The following is a 22,391-nucleotide window of genomic DNA, read 5'->3' as shown; positions in this document are numbered from 1 at the left end:
GCACTAAGGAGGAGCCGCTACAGAGCAAACGGAACCTCCGCTTNGGGGGGCGGGAAAGAGGAGGAGCTCCGCGCCGGCACCCACTGCGCATGCCGGCCCTCGTTGCCAAGGCAGCCAGGAAGGCGTAGCCCGGAAGAGGATCCTTGCTGAGCCGCCTGCTCTGAGACCGACCCCTGTGGACTCAGGCTTGACTAGTTCCCGAACCTGTCTTAATCAGGGCAGAGCAGATGAGGAGCCGAGTCTGATGCAAAGTGACAGCCATTCACCGAGAAGCCTAGGGATTGAGAAGAGCGAGGGGAACTGGCCCAAACGGACATCAGGACTATGGCAGACCTTTCCGAGGAGACCTTTACTGATGAGGTACAGAGTTCCAGTTCTTTCAGCCTCTCTGGAGGACTGCAGCCCTGGCCCCATGACTCCGGGAGCACACCTGAGAGTGGAAAGACTACACACCTGAAGTATCGAGACAAACAATCTGAGCTTTCAGACTACCAAAATAATGAAACGAAGTTCAGTAGAAAATGGATCAACTATCTCAAGGGCAAAGAAACTAACTCTGGACAGTACCAACCAGACACTAAACTTCAAACAGAAATCACTCGGGTATCTGATGAAGAACTGAATGCCCTGCAGTCTTTTTGTGCCGTTAAGATAAACCTGATCTGTCACAGAGCAAACTCTAAGGAGAAAAAGAGCAGCAGACATAAAAAGCCACAGCTTAGATTGGATGCAGAGGCTTCAGAGATAGATGCCTTAAGCTGTACTGTCCCTGATGAACTTTTGAACAGAATCTACCTAAAAAACATGAGGACCACACCAAAACAGGTGGCAACAGCGAAGCAACACGTTTCTTCCTGGTGTCCCCACTGCAACAGAAAAAGAGGAGAACTGGCCCAATCTGTCTTTCTGCGACAGAAGAAGACTTTACTGGAGTCACTTCTTCTCCAAGAGAAAATAGACAAACATCTTTATACCAAAGACTTTCTTACCCTTATTGGAGATGCACATCAGGCGGGTTTTCCCAGGCTTTCAGATGACCCCAGAATAATTTGGAAAAGACTGAATGAGAAAAGTCAGATCAGATACTATGGCTTTGAAAGAGCAGATGTGGCAGAATGAAAAAAAATACTTGTCACTCACCTTTTCTCTACCACTTGACCAAAACAGGAGATAGTGTTTACCAATGATAATGTGTAATGTGGATAAATGTTTCTGTTGTATATCTGAATAATCATCATTTTTATAGGTACTTTGGAAACTAATTTAAGACTTGACTATGCTTCCTTCTCAGATATGTGGACTAAAACTTCTCCATTCAGAATGGTTTTTTTTTTTTTTTTTTTTTTACAGATTATTGAAGGCCATATTCTCTCCAGGAGAGAGATGTTGCTTGTTTAGACTAGGGTTTGACAGTACAGATAGAAAGACATACACAGATGTAAGAGATACTTAGGAGGTAATAATTAACAGTCTTTGGTGAAGAAATGGATATGGGATTTAATAAAAGGTAATGTTAAGAATGTTACTAAGTTTCTGACTTGTGCACTTGGATGAAAGATATCATTAAAGGAACATTGGAAAAGGATCTTGTTTGATGGTAGTGATTTGAGAGTGTGATTATTTGAACATGGTTAGTTTAAGGTATATTTAAAACATTTACATTGAAAGGTTGGGAAACAGCTGGTTATTTATGCTTGCAGTCTAGAGAAAAGGTCATGCCTAGAGATTTGAAACAAAGCGTGGGGTGGAATCACTACCTATAGTTGGAAACTGAAGTCAAAGATACGGTAAGCTCTTCTAGAAAAGAGTGGAGAGAGAGAAGAGGGTCTATGAGCAACTCCTGAGAAATTCAGCAACTAATGGCTGGGTGGAAGAGAATAAGCCAGCAAAGGAGGTTGAGAAGAAACCATCATAGAAGGATAAAGGAAGCCAGAAATGTGTAGTGTTACAGAGATCAAAGAAAGAGAACATTCCAAAAAGGATGGGCTAAGTATGCTAATGCAACAGAGAGTTCCTATGAGATAATTTAGTTATGTCTTAGCCTCTGTTGACCTTAGCAACAGCCACTTCACTTGTGGAAACTGGGCAGACAGACAAAGTGGACTGAGGAGTAAATGTAAGGTAAGGAGATGAAGACTATGGATACACATACTCCCCGAAGTTTACTGTGTGGGGAGAAAGGGCGTAGCTGGAGGGAGATACAGAATTCAGGGAAGAATGTTACAGAGAGTGCTCTAAAAAGTCATTTTGTTCATAAAGCTTTTATGAAACTTTTCTTGTTCATCTGATGAAACAATACCACCCCCTCGAGAATACCATTGCATTATGAAAATACATTTATTGGGAAAAGTGTTAGATGGCTTTCTGAGAAATCCTATCTGTTATTTCTCTATAAAAATATAAATCCTAGAATTAGTGACAGTATCTGGACATCATTTTTCTACATGTCTAACAGCTAAGCTATCACAGTCAAAACAAAATTTGTAAAAAACAGCATAAAATAGTTTTTGTATCAAATTCCAATTAAGACTGAGTTTAGACCTTCATTTATGTATAAAGATAGTTTTTGTCCTGTAGAACTTAGCATATTTCCTCTTAGTCATTCCTAAATAAAATGGAAAACATTACCATTTTCATATTAACTTTTTATTTGAAATCCACATTATGTCATGCTTTATCTTTGCCATCTCAATATATTCACATTTCACATAATCAAAATTCTGAATAATTTCCCATTTAGAATTCCCCATTAAAGGTCATAATCCACCCCCTTTGTAAACTAAGCTAGAAATCTTAGAGTCATTATTTGTTCCTGATGTTTTTTATTAACAGCCCCCAAGCTAACTTTTTCAGCAAGATCATTGGATCATTCTTCTTGAGTATCTTCTGACCATGACTTCTTATTTCCATCTTGTTACCACTTTCCTCATCATCGCAGCCCTCTCACTCCTGGCTTCTCTCCTCTTCACTCCATTACCTACACAGTTGTCAGAACTATGTTTCTAACACACAGACCTGTTCAAGTTATTCCCTTCATTTAAAAAAATAGTAAATGATTTATCAGTGCAATAGAAATAGCTCGAATTAATTAATGCCACACAGATGTTCCTTCATATCTGGCCCACATTTACCTGTCTAATCTCATCCTCTGTGCTTATTCCCTGATACCCCCTCCCCCATATTTAATCCTCTCCACAAAACTTGCACTTCCCTGAGCTCTCTTATTCCTTGTGCCACTATGGTTTACAAGTATGCATTTGTGTTGCTCAGAGTCTCTTAAGTGCCTTTTATAGCTGGCATAGTCTTTTTAAAAAATTTTTATATTCATTATAGTAAATAGGTAATACCATTACATGATTTAAACAATCAAAAGGATGTCAAAAGGTTGAGTGTACAATTTCCCTGCCACCTTGTTAGCATCCCACTTCATACTATGCTGCCAGAGCCCTGCCTGCCAGAGTTAACTCTTTACTTGCTGGAGCACAGGACAATCAGGTATCCCAGGATGGGAGCAGAGGTAGAAGAAATCCAGGGAACTGGGGAGTGACCACTTACCAATCAGGACAGAGTAGTCCTATATTTTAGCCAGTACAACCTAATTAGTATGTATGAGCTGAATATTCATGCTAACTCTAAGTAGCCACTTATGCTAGTTTCTTATATCTTTCCAGTGTTTATGCAAATATAAACACCAAAGATAATTTATGATGTACTCTCTTCTGCACCTTGTTTTTTTTTTCCCTGTGATGATATGTACGTGTTTATAAAAATTGCTATTTAAGCCGTGTACCATTCAGTGGCATTTACATTAACAACGTTGTGCAGAAATTTCTCATCATCCCAAACAGAAACTCCAGATCCATTAAGCAAAAACCACCCCCCCTTTTCTCCTCGTCCCAGTCCCTGGTAACCTCTAATGTACTTCTGTGTCTATGAATTTGTTTATTCTAGATATTTCATATAAGTGGAATCATAACATGTGTTGTTCTGTGTCTGGCTTATTTACTGCACACTGTTTTAACTTTCTTCCACATTGTAGCATGTATTACAATTTCATTCCTTTTTATGGCTGGATACTATACCATTGTATTCATGTACATCAGATGTATGTTTATTCGTTCATCAGCTGATGGACACTTGGGTTGTTTCCACTTTGGGTTATTGTGAATAAGGCTTCTATGAATATTGGCATACAAATATCTGTCTGAAAACCTGTTTTCAATTCTTTGGGGTCTATACCTAAAAGTAGAATTGCTGGGTCACATGGTAATTCTATGTTTAACTTTTTGAAGAACTACCAAATTGTCTTCACAGCAGTTCTAGCACTTTACATTTCCACCAACAATGTACAACGGTTTCAGTTTTTCTGTGTCTTTGCCAACACTTGTTATTTTCCATTAAAAAAAAATTGTAACCATCCAAGTAGGTGTGAAGTGGTACTCCTTTCACTTTGGATTTGCATTTGGCTACTGAGGTTGCCCATCTTTTCATGTGCTTCTTGGCCATACGTGTGTCATCTTTGGAGCAATGGCTATTCAAAGACCTTTCCCTGTCTTATAAATGGGGTTTTTTTTTATAATAATATTTTTATTATATTATGTTATTCACCATACAGTACATCTCTGGTTTTTGATGTAAAGTTTGATGATTCATTAGTTGCGTGTAACACCCAGTGCACCATGCAATACGTGCCCTCCTTTACCCATCACCAGCCTATCCCATTCCCCCACCCCCCTCCCCTCTGAAGCCCTCAGTTTGTTTTTCAGAGTCCATAGTCTCTAATGCTGTAAATGGGGTTGTTTTGACTATTTTGTTGACTTGAAGGTGTCATTTATGTATTCTGGATATGAAACCCTTATCAGATAGATGAGTTGCAAACATATTCTCCCGTTTTATGGGCTGCCTCTTCAGTCTCTTGATAGTGTTCTTTGGTGCATAAAAGTTTTTAATTTTAACGAAGTCAGATTTGTCTACTTTTTCTTTTGTTGTCTATGCTCTTGGTGTCATATTTAAGAAACCATTGCCAAGTCTGAGGTCATGTAGATTTGCCCTTATGTTTTCTTCTATGTGTCCTATGGTCTTGGGTCTAATTTTTAGGTCTTTAATCCATTCTGAGTTATTTTTTAAATTTCTGGTGTGAAATAAGGCTTCATTCTTTTGCATGTGGATATCCAGTTTTTCCAGCACAATTATGGAAGAGATTGCTCTTCCCCATTAAATAGTCTTGGCACCCCTGTCAAAAATCAGTTCACCATAAATGTGAGGTTTTACTTCTAGACACTAAGCTCCAGCCCATTGGTCTATATGTCTACTCTTATGTTGGTGCCACCATGTTTCACCACTGTGCTTTGTACTTAGTTTTGAAATGAGTAAGTGTGAAATCTTCATCTCTGTTATTTTTTTAAAGACCGTTTTGCTATCCAGTGTCTCTTAAGATTCCATATAGATTTTAGGATGAGGTTTTTCCATTTCTGTCATAAGCGCTATTGGAAGTTTGATAGGGACTGCACTGAATCTGTAAATTGCTTTGATAGTATTGTCATCTTAACTATATTAAGTCTTCCAATCCATGCACAAGATGTCTTTTCATTAATTTAGGTCTTTAATTTCTCTCAGCAGTGTTTTATAGTTTTCAGCATGTAAGTTATGTGTTTCCTTTGTTTAATTTATTCCTAAACACTGTATTTTATTCCCTTGTTTGCTATTATAAATGAATTTTTTTCCAATCCAGTTTCTTTTTGGATGTCCACTGCTACTGCATAAAAGTAAGACTGATTTTTGCATGTTGATTTTGTATCCTGGAAGTTTGCTCGAATTCACTTATTTGCTCTTACATTTTTTTTTAATGGATTTTTTAGGGCTTCCTAACTATAAGTATGTCATCAGTGAACAGAGATAATTTTACTTCTTCCTTCTAATTTGGATACCTTTCTTTCTTTTTCTTTCTTTCTTTTTTTTCTTTTCCTTTTTTTTTTTTTTTTTTGTCTAATTGCCCTGGCTCTAATTTCCAGTACTATTATGAATAGAAGTGGAGAAAGCAGGCATCCTTGTCTTGTCCCAGGTTTTAGGGGAAGAGCTTTCAGTCTTTTAATATTGAGTATGATATTAGTTGTGGCTTTTTAATAAATGGACTTCCTATGTTGAGGGAATTCCCTTCTAAATTGATCAAATGTCTTATCATAAAAAAATGTTGGATCTCGTCAAACGGTTTTGTTTTGTTTCTGCATCCATTGAGATGATCATATGTTTTGGTGGACTCCTTGACCCAGCCTAAAAACTCACCTTCATCGTACCCATCCCATGACCTTAAAACAATGACTAATCAGAATTAATTATGCTCCTAAGGCATTAATATAAATTCATATTATGACACTTGTGTCTTAATATGTTTTTCTTTTTTTCTTGATTGTGAGCATCTCAAGTGCCAAGACTTTACATCGTATCTATGCTGCTTAGCACAGCTGAGCATGACGGAGCTCAACGAAAGCTTCATGGATGAATAAATAAGTGTATCAAAACCATGAGATTTAGTATCTCTTTTGCACCAAAATAAGAAAAGTAAACTGCTGGCATGCTCTTTTCTGTCAAGGTTTTGCTTTTGTGTAGCTGTTTTCTATACTTTTTCTTTCTCTTTCCATGTACTGGATTCCCTTTCATCATGAACATACATACATTTTCTCAGTGGCAAAGTAGCAGAATGTTTTTGAAAAGACCTCTTTCCAGAAGTATGTGACTAATTAATACAGAACTCATTTTATAGAACATAAAAATATTTCTTCGGAATCCACATTTTCAGATAGGAAAAAATCATCTGAATTATTAATTTTAAAGATAATTCGTGACTTTCTGCAATTTTGAAGGGTGGTAAAAATTCCTGTTGCTAAACTTGAGCAAAATTTTTTATTGTCTCTGAATGTATTCAAAAGGAATGAATATCCTTTTTCCAAGCTCTTCAGAGCTGTGCTCAGATTCCAGTATAGCCAGAAAGGAAAGGCCATCAGAGCAGATGCTAAGAAACCACATATTTCCCCAATGCACTAAAAATGTATCCAGCAACTTGGACAGGATGATACAAATATGGAATTTATGTAACTGTAATATACAAATCACATAAACATGCATCTATTTAGTTTGTTTTGTCATCTAGATTTTTTATCAAAAAAAATTCTACATCTGCAAATCTCTATGCATTTAACAGACATTGTAATAATGAAATCCTTGAAACAGAAGTAAGCGATGTGCCAGACTGAGAGAAAAGAAAGTTCAGTTCTGAACATCTGAGTCATTCAAATTCCAATCTCAGAACTGTTTAGGAATGTTTGGGACACCCAGCTCAGAATACCTCCCATTTTAAACATATTAGTTTATTTCATTATGGAACCTAATATAGTAACTTAGTTGTTTCTGCAGCAACATAGTTAAACAACTTGCAAAGAAATAGGAGTTGTGGCTCTATGAAGGTGTGGGCTCTCCCCTAACTTTGGAATTGACAGATGAAAATTATACACACGAATAGTTAATTTAAGAAACAGAAAAGGAAAAGACAGCTGAATTTCTATTCTTAGTTGATTAATAACCTTTGGAATAGAGAATCCAGATATTTTCCAATTTGCAACAGACTCTATCAGGGCAGCTCAAATAATCCTAAAGCCTAGTTTCATTGAGCCCACTGTTTGCCGAGGTATGAACTGAGGTTTAGGAGAAAGTATGCTGTGGGTTGTCCTACCAAAATTTTGCTTTGGATGTCATGACTGATGGCCCCACACAATGTCTAAGACGTGATGAAAAAGCTTATTACTCACACAATGAGGGCTTCTTGGTGGGACACAGGGCAGGCTCCCAAGCAGATCTGAAAATGGCTCAAAAGGGAGGAAGACTGGCTTGGCTTTTCTTGTGATTAGAGAGTGGGGCTGAGATGAGGATTCCCACCTGTGGGCTGGGACTAGCATGGTTTGAATGTCCTGCCGGTAACAAATGAGGGAACACCTGGGCTTTCTTATCCGCTAGCCCAAACACAGGGCAGAAGGGTGGGGCTTGAAAGTTTTGACTGTCAAACATCAAAAATGGAATCATACTCATTGTTATAATCCACCCATGGCATATGACTGATAAGGGAAATACACCATATTGCATTTAATTAAATTTTAACTTGCTAAAGGATGCCATAATAATGCTCTCTGAAGCCTGTAGCCTGAGACTGCTGAGGATGGTGGAAGTTCCACTGAATCCCTTGCCCAAGAGCCCAGCTTTGTAAACTTTTAGAAGTGAAATGGTCACTTCTAACAATGTCTGGAGCTCCAAAGTGGATAAAGTGAAGCCTGTACTGGCTTTAATATGTAACCTTGATTTACATTTTGAGCATCTGTGAGGGAAGAGATTCCCACAGTTATGTTTGCCAAAGAGAGAAACTTTGGATAAGTAATTGCCGTTGTTACCATTGGTGGAACCACTGGCAATGGCCCAAGAGTCCATAAGCATGCACGGATGGAGCCAACTGTTGGCCAGGGTGAGATGACTGTCTCAAGTTCAGCCAACTTGGCTGGCCCCTGGATCCCAATCTTTACCAAGGATGTCCAGATTAAGGAATTAGAAGGAGCAGCTCTCCAGTAAACTCCACTGTGGGTAGTTTTGATATAGTCCATAAAGGGTACATACTGCCCTTGCTGTTCACTCATTTGATCCTGAAGGGCTACCTGCACAGCCAGGGGTTCGAGACAGGAGAGACCTCCTCTAGCACCTATCAACTGGCAAGGACTGAGGCCAGAAGAGGCACCCGCTCCTGTAGGTGGAATACTCCAAAGGGTGCAGACTTTGCTCTGTCTTGTAGGTGATATGTCCGTCCTATCAAGGAGGCCATAGTATCCGTGCTGAGCTGGTAGAATGCTGCCTCATGACCCTCAGAAGGATATGGAGCTTCACGGACTCAGGGCCTGTGAGAACCTCTGTTTCCAGAAGAGCTCGGTATGCAGCCCCCAACTGCCACTCTCATGGAACTGAGAGGGGTAGTTCTCCACCAAAAATCTATGGGTGGTCCAGAAATTTTAAGAAGTATAAGTATGAGAGGAGCTTGCTAGAGCCTCTACAGGGAATGATTCTCAGGGGGCAGGGAGAAGGAAAGACTGTGGTACTGCAATTTGAATAGATTCTAGAGCCCTTTGTTATAAGGGCCCCAATTCAAGATGGGCCGATTTGTAAAGGACAGCGTAAATAGGTTTAAGTAAAATTGATAAATGAGGACGACGTTGCCTCCAAACCCCAAAAAGGCGTAGAAGACATTGGGCTCATTTTCACATTGTGGCTACAGAGAGGGACAACTGTTACTTCTCGACCGTGTTACAGAGATAGAAGTCATCAGCTTGACAAGTAAGTTTCTGGAATTTAACCAGGGGTGCTGGGCCTCGAAATGCCCATTTTCCTTTTTGAGCTCCCCCTTTTCCTTATCTTTTTTTTTTTTTAATTTTGTCTTCCTATCTAAAAAAATTTTTTTTGTATTTCATGCAATTTGGGGTATGCACATCAAAGTCACCTAGAAAAAAATTTAATGCATTAAAAAAACAACAGCCACCTCTGTGTGTGTTTATGTGTGTATGTGAAGTAGGTAGAATAGATGGAAAAATTCTAAGCCCCATGTGATGGAGGGAGTGGGGGGAAGTTTGGAGAAAGGACCCCATCCATTTAACTTCATTCTCTCTCTTTTTTTATTTTTTATTTTATTTTTTTAAAAGATTTTATTTATTTATTTGACAGAGATAGAGACAGCCAGAGAGAGAGGGAACACAAGCAGGGGGAGTGGGAGAGGAAGAAGCAGGATCCCAGCAGAGGAGCCTTATGTGGGGCTCAATCCCATAACGCCGGGATCACGCCCTGAGCTGAAGGCAGACGCCTAACCGCTGTGCCACCCAGGCGCCCCCTCTCTCTTTTTTTAATGATAAAGATTTATTTATTTATGTGACACGGTGGGGGGGGCACAAGCAGGTGGAGTGGGAGAGTGAGAAGCAGGATCCCCGCTGAGCAGGGAGCCCGAGGTGGGGCTCGATACCAAGACCCTGGGATCATGACCTGAGCTGAAGACAGACGCTTAACCCACTGAGCCACCCAGCCGCCCCTAACTTCATCTCTTAATGAAAGACTTTTCTACAGCCTCTGGAGGTAAACACACACTGCTCTAGGATGGCAGCTTTTCCAAAGTCAGGATGTGTTAATGCACACCCCGGGGAGATTTTCTTCCACAATGAAGTGGTGGTAAGATAAAAACAAAACAAAACATTCTGCAACCGCTATCCTCAAGATAACACCATAATATGGTATTTAATATTTTCATTTTACAGTATTGGCCATACAGATAACTTATTAATTCTTTAGCAAAATATTGATTCTTCAGGGAAAAGAGGAAATAAAGCTGTGTGAGAGAATCTGTCTCTGCCTCTCGCCTAGTTTCTGGTGATTTGCTGACAATTTTTTATGTTCCTTGGCTCATAGACACATGACCCCAATCTTTGCCTTCATGTCATCCTCTCCATGTGCCTGTCTGTGTCCAAATGTCCCCTTTTTATAAGGATGACTATCATACCGGTGCACCCCATGATCTCGTTTTAACTTGACTATCTCTTTAAAGACCCTATCTCCAAGTCAAGTCACATTCTTTAGTACTTCAAGCTAGGACTTCAGTATGTAAATTTGGGGTGGAACACAACTCAAACCATGGCAGAGGGGGTGGCAAAGCAGAAGAATGAAATGCCCAGAATTTCATTCTAGAATCTTAAGTTGAAGACAGATATTCAAGGTAATAATTTACAACCAGGCTACACATTAGGATTACCCGAGAAGCTTTCAAAATAAACCAAAGCCCAGACTTCCTTCTATATATTCTGATTTAATTGTTGCGGGGTGGAGATCTGGCAATAGTATTTTTATTTTATTCGAATTTATTTGAGAGAGAGGGAGAGTGAGAGTGAGACAGAGTATGAGTTGGGGGAGGGGCAGAAGGAGAGAGAAACGGAGAAGCAGACCCCTAGGACCCTGAGATCATGGACTGAGCCAAAGTCAGACACTTAACCAACTGAGCCACCCAGGTGCCCCTGGCAATAGGGTTTTTAAAAAGCTTCCCAAGAGAATATAATATACAGCTGCCCTTTTTGGAATGATAAGGCTTGAGGCAGGAAGATCAATTTGGAGGCTGTTTTGTCAATCAGGGAAAGAGATAATAATGCTCTGAAACATGGCATCAGCAGTGGGAAAGAGAAAGAGAGGAAAAGATAGATGGTTTCTAGAAACAGGAAGTAAATCAGCAGGACCGAAGACTGATGGAACGTGGGGGTGGAAGGGAAGAACAAAGTCGATGTCTATGTTCCCATCAGGTACATGCTGATGTCTTCAGCAGATATTAAAGATAAAAGAAGTTTGTTCTCTTGAGAGCATAATAATTGGATTGAGTGTTTAACATTTTTGTTATTTTGGGATAATTGTAGATTCGTATGCAGTTCTAAGAAATAGTACAAGGAGATTTGATGTACCATTTACCCAGTTTCTTTTAATGGTAACATCTTGCAAAACTGTTACTACAGTAGCACAGCAGGATGCTGGAGACACAGAACAGTTCCACTGCCAGAGGGATACACCGACTCTGAGATGCTTGCAGAGACGGGTCAAGGAAGACTTGTTAAAGGGGAATTCTCTAAAAACTGTTCCTTACCTAGTTATGATCAAGCTACCAGAAAACAGAAATCTGCCAAAGCTAAGGAAGAGCCACCTGTATCCACAGTACACAGAGGAATCCTTTTTCAAGATTTTTTTTTTAAATTTTAGACAGCGAAAGAACAGGAGCGGGAGGGGCAGAGGGAGAGGGAGAAAGAATCTCAAGCAGACTCCGGGCTGAGCACAATCTCACGACCCTGAGATCACATCCCGAGCTGAAATCAAGAGTCGGAGGCTTACCTGTCTACACCACCCAGGGCCCCAGGAATTTTTTAAACCTAGGATTTTATGTACGTCTAGCAGTGTGTTGGAAATGCACGTAAGTAGCCATTCCACCCACAGAGCAAGCTCTACTCAGGGAAATTGTTTATACACACATACTCACACATGCATCCGCGCCCACAGATGCATGCCCTATACACAAGAATGTACAAGCAAGGTACAATTCTTACTAGAAGATTCAGAAGTCTGTTGACTGGCCACTATATGAACCCCCCACATTTGAAGTGACAATTCTGTATTTTAGAGGGTGTGTTTCATTTTAACTCTAGCCAAAAAATGAGAGATTAAAAACAGCTGGAACATATGTCTATTGCACCTCCTCCATCTGGAACTTTGTTTTTGGATATCACAGACATTTTCCAAACAAAACTCTGCTGAACAAAATGATAAATGTGGAAGAGACATGTATGTTCTTTTTTGTTTGTTTGTTTGAAGGGCTTTATAGAATTCAAAGCACTGGTGTGTTTTTCAAACATAAAACTAAACCTTTGAACATCAAAAGTAGATTTGCTTTTGACTGGTGATGTGGCACTGACTTTATATTTGAAATTGGGCAATGCTGTGAACTACAATGCTGGTTCTTTAATCAGTAGGTCCTATTTATATGGGAAGTAAAAATGAAGTCTTTTATTATATGCTGATATTTAAATAAAACAATTAGACAACTGAAATAATATGCTAGCCAATCTTTCAAGTTTCTGTCAGTAATTTGCTAATTCATTCTCTTCCTTAAATTTCCCTTCCAAAACTATGATAGCTAGACCCTTATCAAGTCATGTCCTAATTAGAATAACTTCTTCCTTCTATCTCTGACTGCACTGTGCTTTTATACCAATATGTCTATATAATTTCAGGTTAACATTTTAAAACCGCGTTGGTAACATCATTCCTACGGTGTGGAGACTAAAATCCAAAATCCCTGACCTTTATTATATAGGTATGACTTCAACCCCAGATTTTTAAAATCTTTGGTTCAAATGCCAGTTCTTCCAATTACAGCTACGTTTTGCAAAGACTCATTGCCTTAGACTAACTGATCAGTTATGAGGGTCTGAAATCAGGTAATAGCAGAGAAAACAGATAGAAAATAGAAAAATAATGTGGATAATAGAATGAATAAATTTTGGTGGCCAATTGATCAAAAGAGAAAAACTTGTATCAAGTATGTTATTTACCTTAAGCTACTTTGTGGATTACCTGAGAGAGAGACTCCAGGAAAGAGAGAGGTTTGGCATAAGGAAGAAGAAATCATTATTTTGAATTTTGTGTATGACATCTAGGTGAATATATTTCCTCCACAGTCATTGAGAGCCAGGGAAAGAGAGCAGAGGCAAAGATGAAAGTTTTGCAGGCAGTAAAAAAATTATAATTGCCATGTTCATCCAACATAAGACTATTAAATATAAATTCACTGCACTACAAAAAAATATAGCTTGGGGGTATAGCATATTTAAAACCCCCAATTTTACTGGATAATAAAGTAGTAAAATTAAAGTATATTCCATAAAAATGACAGAAACAGTATTAAACAAAAGTTCAAATAAAAATCTCGGTACCATTTACCTTGAACTTTTGGCTCAATGTAAAATTATTGAGAAATTATGGCTACTTGACTATCTCAGCAGCTGTTTTCACAGACTAAAGATATGGACTTGGGTTTCATGGTTAAGTGATATTTATTAGACTAGGAGAAATATGGGGGGCTAGGAGGGGTCACGGCTACTCTTTTGCTCCACATTAAGGAAGTTCTTTTGTTTTGTGACCAAGCACATAGTTTTGAGATAAGTAAGAAAGGAGAGGGTCACCTGCCTAACAAGCCAGTTTACCCCAGGGCAGTGGACCAGGTGATAGATGGAGTCAGATTGCCCTCACATTCCTATAAGAGAAGATATTTTTCACAGTTCTGGACCATATCCACTCAACATAAAACAGAATCTGATAACAATTATGGGTTGCTAGTGCACAGTGAGAAGTCAAATACCAAAGCTAGTCCTTGCCAAGTTTTCCTTTGTATTTTAACCACATGATCCATATTCTTCATTAGGCTATCCTTCATCTGTCTAAACAACAGGCTGGTGTTAGTTTATAAAACTTAACCATTCGTAGCCCAGATGCTTATGCATGCTTCTTTGGAATATATTTGTGGAGATCTAAAATCAGCAGTTTGATATAAATATCTGGAGTTTGGAGGGAGAGATCAGATACTGATTCACTGACATATGGTGATTAAAGCCTTACAATTGGATGGGGTCACATGCGGACCACCTGTTGATAAAAGATAAGGCCCCTGGGTAATCCAACAGTTAGAAGCCAAAGAGCAAGGAGAACAAGTCCGTAGAATTAAAAAAAGTAGCTACGTCGGGTAGAGGGTCTGATATTTATTGACTTTTGGAATGACTTTTAGAAAATTTTAATTCAAGTATTCTGCCTCCTCCCTCTATTTTTTCTATTAGGTGATTTATGACTTTTTATTGAATTATAAAAACTTCATTCTTAGTGACACAGACTAATATAATGCTTGGATTTCCTCCCCCATTTGTCTTTTGTTTGTTTCATTTATAATTTGATATCTTTCTCATTTTTTGGTAGTCAAACTTATTAGTTTTCTATTGAATTTTTATTTTTATTTTTTATTTTTTTTTGAGAGAGAGAGAGATCATGGGCAGGGATGGGAGGGGCAGAGTCAGAGGGAGAGGGAGAGGGAGAGAGAGACTCCCAAGCAGGCTCCACACTCAGTGTGGAGCCCGATGTGTGGCTTGGTCTCACGACCTTGAGATCATGACCTGAGCTGACATCAAGAGTCAGATGCTTAACTGACTGAGCCACGTAGGCACCCCTCAAACTCACTAGTTTTGGAAGGTACTCTAAAACTCATTGCTTTTTTTCTTTTGCTTTAAGTATTCTTGTCCATCCAATATTTTTTTTTCAATTTTTGACCAATGTATTTTTCTCCATTTTTATAAATTGATATAAAAACTTTAGCTCCTTAATTCATCTGGAGTGCATTTTTTATAAGTAGACATTTGCTGAAACTATGAAGTGAATCGTGGCTAGCCAATCCTTCAGCCAAGGTTCAGCCCACTGAGGAGATTTCTCTCATTAAGTCTCCTGAGCGCTACTTGTAAGAGGGGCACTGGGAGCAAATTCAGCAGAAGGCTCTACTGCCTGAAACTGCAGCTTCTAACAGTACAGTTTTGGGGGACTTAAGATTTTTTTTTTTTAAGTGGCTATGCAATGATCAATCTCTGTTAACCAGGTTTGGTCACGTTAGCTTCCCAACTATTCTATTTGAATCCCTTGCTCGTAATTAATCCCAGAAAGCTTACTGAGTCATGCTCTTTAAACAGGGTCACACCCTCATGCCCCCTCCCTTTTCTTCCCAAATATTCCAAGCCTGAGTGCTATTTCTTTTTATTCCTGTTTAAGGGATTTAGCTTCAGCATATGAATAAGATATTATGGTCTGAGGTAGCAAAGTTGTTTAAATTTCTTCTGAATTTCACTGCAGTATTCCCTACTGCACCTCACCCAATCCGTGTTCCAGTTGGATGTGATTTTTAATAAGAGCCATCATCAATTCTGTGAGGAGCAGGCCAAGAGAAGGTGTTTTGGAGAGGGAATCTGGCATCCCTAATTCCAAATGCCTGGATCCCTTAGTTGTTTTTATCAGCACACCCACTTTAGGAGCAGCAGAAAATTTAACTGCTTAAATTCAGCTGGGAACATGTGGTAGCCATTAGTTCTGTCCATCAACTATTTCCAGTGTTCCTTCTAGGCACATGGTAGGATTGCAGTTCTTTGCTCCCCTGAAATGGACTGTGACCATCTGATTTGCACCGATCATGTTGAGACGAAGTGATGTGTGTCCCTTCTGGATGAAAGCTTTAAGTATCGATTCACTCTTTTTAAAAAAATATATTTTATTTATTCATTTGAGATAGAGAGATACAGAGAGAGAGAGAGAACATGAGCAGGGAGAGAGGCAGAAGGAGAGGGAGAAGCAGGCTCCCCAGTGAGCCAGGAGCCCGACGTGGGGCTTGATCCCAGGACTCTGGGATCATAACCTGAGCCAAAGGCAGATGCTTAACCATCTGAGCCACCGAGGTGCCCTGGTATCAATTCAGTCTTTACCAACCTGCCAGCTTGGATGCAGGAGAGATGCGTCAACATAAAAGAGAGCAACAGATATGTGCCTCCAGTGTGAAATAAACCTTTTGTTGTTTTAAGTCACTTACCTAATAGGGCTATTTAATTTTTTAAAGATTTATTGATTGATTGATTGATTTGGGGGGAAGAGGCAAAAGGAGAGACTCTTTAATCAGACTCCCCACTGAGCTCAGTGCCCAGGTCTCGGGGCTCGATCTCATGACCCAGGTGATCATGACCTGAGCTGAACCAAGAGTTGGACACTGAACAGAGTGAGCCATGCAGGCGCCCCTAGGGTTATTCTTACAGTGTCCCAGAGCACCTCCTGACTGATGCAAAACTGGGTTTCTCAAAGTGGGTTCCTGTGGGACTAAACTGATTTGACAATTTTAGTAAACCAGACCTATTGCTATTAGTTAGACTTAGAAGTGCTACACTAAAAATTGATTAGGAAATCAGTCCTGCACGTACCTGAGGAAAGGCTGTCCCAGGGACGAAGAACTTCATCCATGTGGGTGTGCTCATAATGGAGACATTGTTGGACACCAGGGTGAAACTGTCATATTGTGACAAAGCACAAGCCAAGAAATTGAGAGAAAATACTCATGTAAAAATCCTCTCACCATATGATAATAATAAAACTTGAATAAAAATAAACACGAAGGGGCGCCTGGGTGGCACAGCGGTTAAGCGTCTGCCTTCAGCTCAGGGCGTGATCCCGGCGTTATGGGATCGAGCCCCACATCAGGCTCCTCCGCTGTGAGCCTGCTTCTTCCTCTCCCACTCCCCCTGCTTGTGTTCCCTCTCTCGCTGGCTGTCTCTATCTCTGTCAAATAAATAAAATCTTTTAAAAAAATAAAAATAAACATGAAGCCCAAATATAAGACTTCCTGACTAAAATAAAATCCTCATGACCTTCTGAGATATAGGTCTCTTTTACTGATTGTGCCTAGCACAATTTGGCTTACTTAGACCTGTATTCAGTTTAGAAGGGTCTTCTGTATTTGTTGATTCGATAGCCAATGTTTCGATTTATTTTGGGGGAACAGTCGAATTCCTTCTGTCACTGCTGTCTATCCTAACATTATACCAGATTCTCTCCCAAATCACTTGTACCTCCTTGCCTGCATTCTGAGAGAATTTCCACAAATCTATGCTTCACAGAGCTCAATTTTCTGCACAGTACTTCTCCGTAGGTGTCTATTACCCTTCATTTTTCTAAATCCAGGGTCTTTAACTCTCCTATCGTTGACTTTTCAAAACAATATTCTGACCACCTTTGAAACATATACTTGCAATCTAGAGGTTTTCATGCAAGTTAGGAACAATGACCTAATTTTTTATTTTATTTTAAAATTACACACACACTAATTCAACAATTTGTCACCATCACTTTTAAACTTGTACGCTGGGAAAACTCCTTTCAGATTTGACACTTGATTGACTCCCAGTCTTTGATTCCTATTTTATTGTGGCTTTTACGTATTTCTGTAAAAATATCATTATTTCTTGTGAAAAAATGGGATAGTGTGAATCACAGACACTATTTATCTCTTCAGTCATGTAGAGAATCTGAGTGGAATGACTAAAGATCATTGGTGAAATTGTCATTTTTCTCTTGCAGCCACAGGCATGAAGATCACTAAGAAAGAAATTAGAGATGCCTTCTTGCCCCTCTTCCCCAATCAAAGGCACATTTAGTAACTTTAAAATTTTTTTGCTAGTAAAAATCACAAGCGTGTTCTTTTTGAAAGAGAGCAGTGTTCTAGATGTCAGGTGGCAATCCTCCTGACTCTTTTATTATTAATGTGTTCATTTTCATGAAAGGATATTAACTATGAAACCAACAACAGTGAATACTTGGACTAATGGAAATAACAGGTAAACAGAAACAACACATGTTTTAGTACATCAAAAGTCATTTTTGTGTTTGGAATTTTCATAAGGAGCCATGCATCGAAATATCCCGCTTTTGGCATTTTGAATAGCTTGGCCATGAATGAGGTGAATATCAAATAAATATCAAAATTTACTTTTAATCTTGAAGTCTTCAAAGCTATTTTACAACCATCAAAGAAATGATTAAGGAAAAAGGTAAGAAACATACACTGACTTTGTTGAATAGTTTTGACTCTTGTTGAGTTGAAGAAATGTTGGTGAAAGATATGCTGGTAACTACTAGTGATACACATTAAACATAGACATCTTCTCAAGTAGAGAAAGATTACTAATTGTGAAAATATGTGTCATTAATACAGTGCCAAACGTTGCTTTGGTTTGCTGTATTTCAGTATCTTAAAGAAGATCTTTAAATAGAACTGCACTTTTTTCTCCATAGACTCAGGAATGTTAAATCAACCTAAATAAAATGGTTTCAATAAATATTGTGAGAAACCTATGATCATGGCATGTTATGGCACTGGACTTTTTGTTTCTAAATATGTACTCAAAGATGATCTAGAAAAATACAACATTAAGAAATCTCTTCCTTTTGTATATGCTATTTTTCCATGTATGTACACATGCATCTTCAGACATATATCTGATGGGTTTACTAATTTCCTGAATTAAATATTCTTAATATACCTAGAGGCGCCTGGGTAGCTCAGTCGGTTAAATGTCTGACTCTTGGTTGTGGCTCAGGTCATGATCTCAGGGTCAGGGGATTGAGCCACGAGTCAGGCTCTGTGCTCAGTGCAGAGTCTGCTTGAGATTCTCTCTCCCTCTGCACCTCCCCCTGCTGTATGTGCTCTCTCTCTCCCTAAAATAAATAAACCTTAAAATAAATAAAAACATATTTGTAATATACCTATAACAAATGATCCACTTTGTACAGATTCTTTTTTTTTAAATATTTTATTTGAGAGAGAGAAAGCACAGCAGGGGGAGAGGCAGAAGAGAAGCAGGCTCCCCACTCCCCGATGTGGGACTCCAACTCAAGACCCTGGGACCATGACCTTAGCTGAAGGCAGACACCTTACTGACTGAGCCACCCAGGCATCCCTAGGTTCTCCTGAGATGCAAATGATAAAGGCTATGTGGGGGGGCGCCTGGGTGGCACAGCGGTTAAGCGTCTGCCTTCGGCTCAGGGCGTGATCCCGGTGTTGTGGGATCGAGCCCCACATCAGGCTCCTCTGCTATGAGCCTGCTTCTTCCTCTCCCACTCCCCCTGCTTGTGTTCCCTCTCTCGCTGGCTGTCTCTATCTCTGTCAAATAAATAAATAAAACCTTAAAAAAAAAAGGCTATGTATGGGGAATTTAAAATAGTGAATAAATTAATTTCAATAGTATCACATTTTATAGTCTGATTGGATGGTTGCTTCAGCACAAACTTTGTTCCTGACTGAGAAGAGAAAGTATTAGGAACTCTTACATGTGGTCTTCTATGTCATTATTACTTTGTCCTCTGGAAGTAGTAGGATGGTGAGGTTGGAAACAGTTTGAAGACAGAAGGGTGGCCTTTCTTGGTAGAGCCTTTCCATTGCTGTGGCTCATCACACCTTGCAGTGAGTGCCTTTGGCCTTGAGGGTCTCTGAATTTCAGGTTCTGCCACAGAAATTCTGTGTAAATGTCCCAACCCTTCTCAAGTGTTTGATAAAGAGATTCCTAAAGATCTGTCTTAAACTTAGTTGATGCTTTCATGGAAAATATAATGCTTTAACTTCTTAGAAAATTAGCAGAGGAGCAGCCCTGGGATTTTCAGGACCACTTGTGTTTTGAATGATGGAAGATGAGCTCAGAAAGGAGGCCGAGAGGAGAACGGAGATACTTATTGGGATACATAGGAGAGCCGTTTAAATGAAAGTTCCTTCCAGGTTTCTTCCAAAACCCTGGCTTCAAGAAGCTAAAAATAATCACATGGAACCCTTCACACAAACTATGGTTGTGCTAAGAAGTCAAAGGTCAAGAAATACTTAGTAAACATTTGCCGTAGCCAATGTCTTAGTAATTGTTACCTACAGAGGTAACTGTTTTAGAATCATATAACTGTTCTACTGCATTAAATGCCTGCTTACCCCGTGTGGGGGTGGGGTACAGATCCAAAACAAGCTTCTAGAACTCAGACCTATAAATTCAGATGCAAATACACTCTCTTCCTTTTTTGAGTGTTCAGTTGTTTGAAGGAGAGATGAGTGGTGTCATCTTGTTCCTCATATGAAGTCCAGCAAGGACAAGGAAAATTTAGATTCCATATTATATGCCCCCCTGGACTTTTATTGGCCATATATTTAATACTGTTATACTTGAATTATTGGAGCCAAAGTTCTTACCAAATTTATTGATATTATTTTTGAACATGCTGAAACAAATTATCCGCACTTAATTTGGAAAGAAAAATCAGATGAAAGATGGATGCATTTCCAGCTTGCATCTCAAGTTTTTATTATAGCTGACACCGGACAATTTTCAAACTAGAGGAATGACATAAAAAGTGACTGGGCCATCTGCTTTGCTTCTCCCTTTACTTATGAGAATTAATCATGCAATGTTTGTCAAGACTGCTAATTGTGGCCACGTGAATGAGTTTTAATGCCATGTTAAGACTAAAACAATTTTCCTAAAACATCATCCTATTTTTTGGGCCATACTTTTCAGCATACTGATAAATTTAAATATTTTACTCTTTTTAGTTAAAATAAACAATTCTTATTTTACATATCTACAATAGGATAAAAATCTGTGTGTGTGTGTGTGTGTGTGGTGGAGGATAAAAGCTTGAATGGAATTGCAGCATGCACAAACATGAGAGACATCAACCAGGCTATAAGAAATGATATTATGATATATGAAGTATATATATTTAAGGAAGACATTTTTATTCAAAATCAACATCTTGCTCTCTTGGAAGTCCCTACTCAAAATACACTTCATAACTATACAGAAGGACTGAGGGAAAAAAAAAAACACACTTATAGACACATTCGGACCTATTTTAATTTGAATTGCTACATGCAAGATTTGAAATTACATAATATAGAGAATAAGAAAGCCACAAGACAACTAAATTTAGCTACCTTTGTGTGGAGTGCAGACTTGAATAAATTATTGGGAATTAAAGGTATTTACATAGACAAAGAAAAGAGGTATAAAGAGTCTGATGACTAATTTTACTCTGCCATCAGCAGTGGTCTGGCCTTTGTCCAAATAAACCTCACTAGGCTTCCCTTTTCTCATTTTATGGAGAAGCCTACTTCCTTGAGTTTTTGGAGAGTTCAAATTTTTATGTATAATTAGAATATATATCATAATATCATTTCTTATAGAATTATTACAATGTCAAATGAAAATAATTATGATCCTTCAGAGAAGTATAATAAAGAAAGTGAAATCCAACTAAATTTTCACTGTTTTTCCTTTCTTGTGATTTTTCAAATATAAGAGTGTTTTCTTCATGCTGGTAATCAGAACTCTTTCAAAGGCTGCCCTCTGAGTAGACCAAGGGGAGAATTGGAAAAGCCCATCCCTCCCCATCTCTGCTGAGCCCAATCAGGGTAGCTCTGCTGTGGTCACTTTAACTATTTACATATTCATCACCTATTTTCTTTCAAGAAAGACTTTCTTGGCTAAATAAAACATACAAGTGAATTACCCTTCTTTTACTTCAATTCATAAGCTGACACTAATGAATTTACATTTACATACAAAAATACACATTTGTATTTTTCTTCAACTGACTCAAAGTAAAATTTATTATTACTTTTCTTACTCTGCCTTAATAATCAGTATGTGATGAATCACTTTAGGCAGTGGCCTTACAATTGCGATGTATCAACCCCAAGTCAACTCCCTCATGTATACCATTATATCAACTTTGCCTCACACTATGAACGAGCTGAAATTTTGAAAAATAATTAGGAAATAATTTTTTTTGCCACTGGGAATAGTTGCAAAATTAACATTTTAATTATCCTGGATAAGAAAATATGAAATTCTGTATAGGATATGAATGTAAAAATAATCCATGTTTTAGTTACACTGAGAAAATTAAAACTTTTTTTCTGTAACTAAAATGTAATTGAAAATAAGCTAAAGTAAACATTTAACTTAATTACCAAAAATAAAGCAAAATAAAAGTAGCCGAAATAAATTAACACAGATGACAGATAAAAACAAACAGGCATATGGATTGAAGAGGTCTGTTTCTATAAAAAATACCAATAATAAAAATTCCCTTGACACGTGTGATTAAAACAAAAAGAAAGAAAAGAAAAGTATGACATTAGGAGTAATAAAGTAGATATATTCACGAGAGCAGGAGAGATTAAAGAA

At 38.6% G+C, this 22,391-nt stretch overlaps 1 protein-coding gene across 1 annotated transcript; it reads left to right on the top strand.

Annotated features, from left to right (window-relative positions):
- The first annotated feature begins 290 nt into the window (after positions 1-290).
- On the top strand, positions 291-2,198 carry C18H8orf48 (chromosome 18 C8orf48 homolog). Its single transcript, XM_011225396.3, has one exon. It carries the CDS (start codon positions 325-327, stop codon positions 1,117-1,119), a length of 795 nt encoding a protein of 264 aa, XP_011223698.1. The 5' UTR covers positions 291-324; the 3' UTR covers positions 1,120-2,198.
- Positions 2,199-22,391: the final 20,193 nt, after the last annotated feature.

This window comes from Ailuropoda melanoleuca, chromosome 18, assembly GCF_002007445.2.
Source record: "Ailuropoda melanoleuca isolate Jingjing chromosome 18, ASM200744v2, whole genome shotgun sequence".
Lineage (NCBI taxonomy): Eukaryota > Metazoa > Chordata > Mammalia > Carnivora > Ursidae > Ailuropoda > Ailuropoda melanoleuca.
This window is presented reverse-complemented; position numbering and strand designations above follow the sequence as displayed.

What these genes read in the sequence shown, in the direction of transcription:
- C18H8orf48 (XM_011225396.3), top strand. Translation starts at nt 325, where the DNA reads ATGGCAGACCTTTCCGAGGAGACCTTTACTGATGAGGTACAGAGTTCC.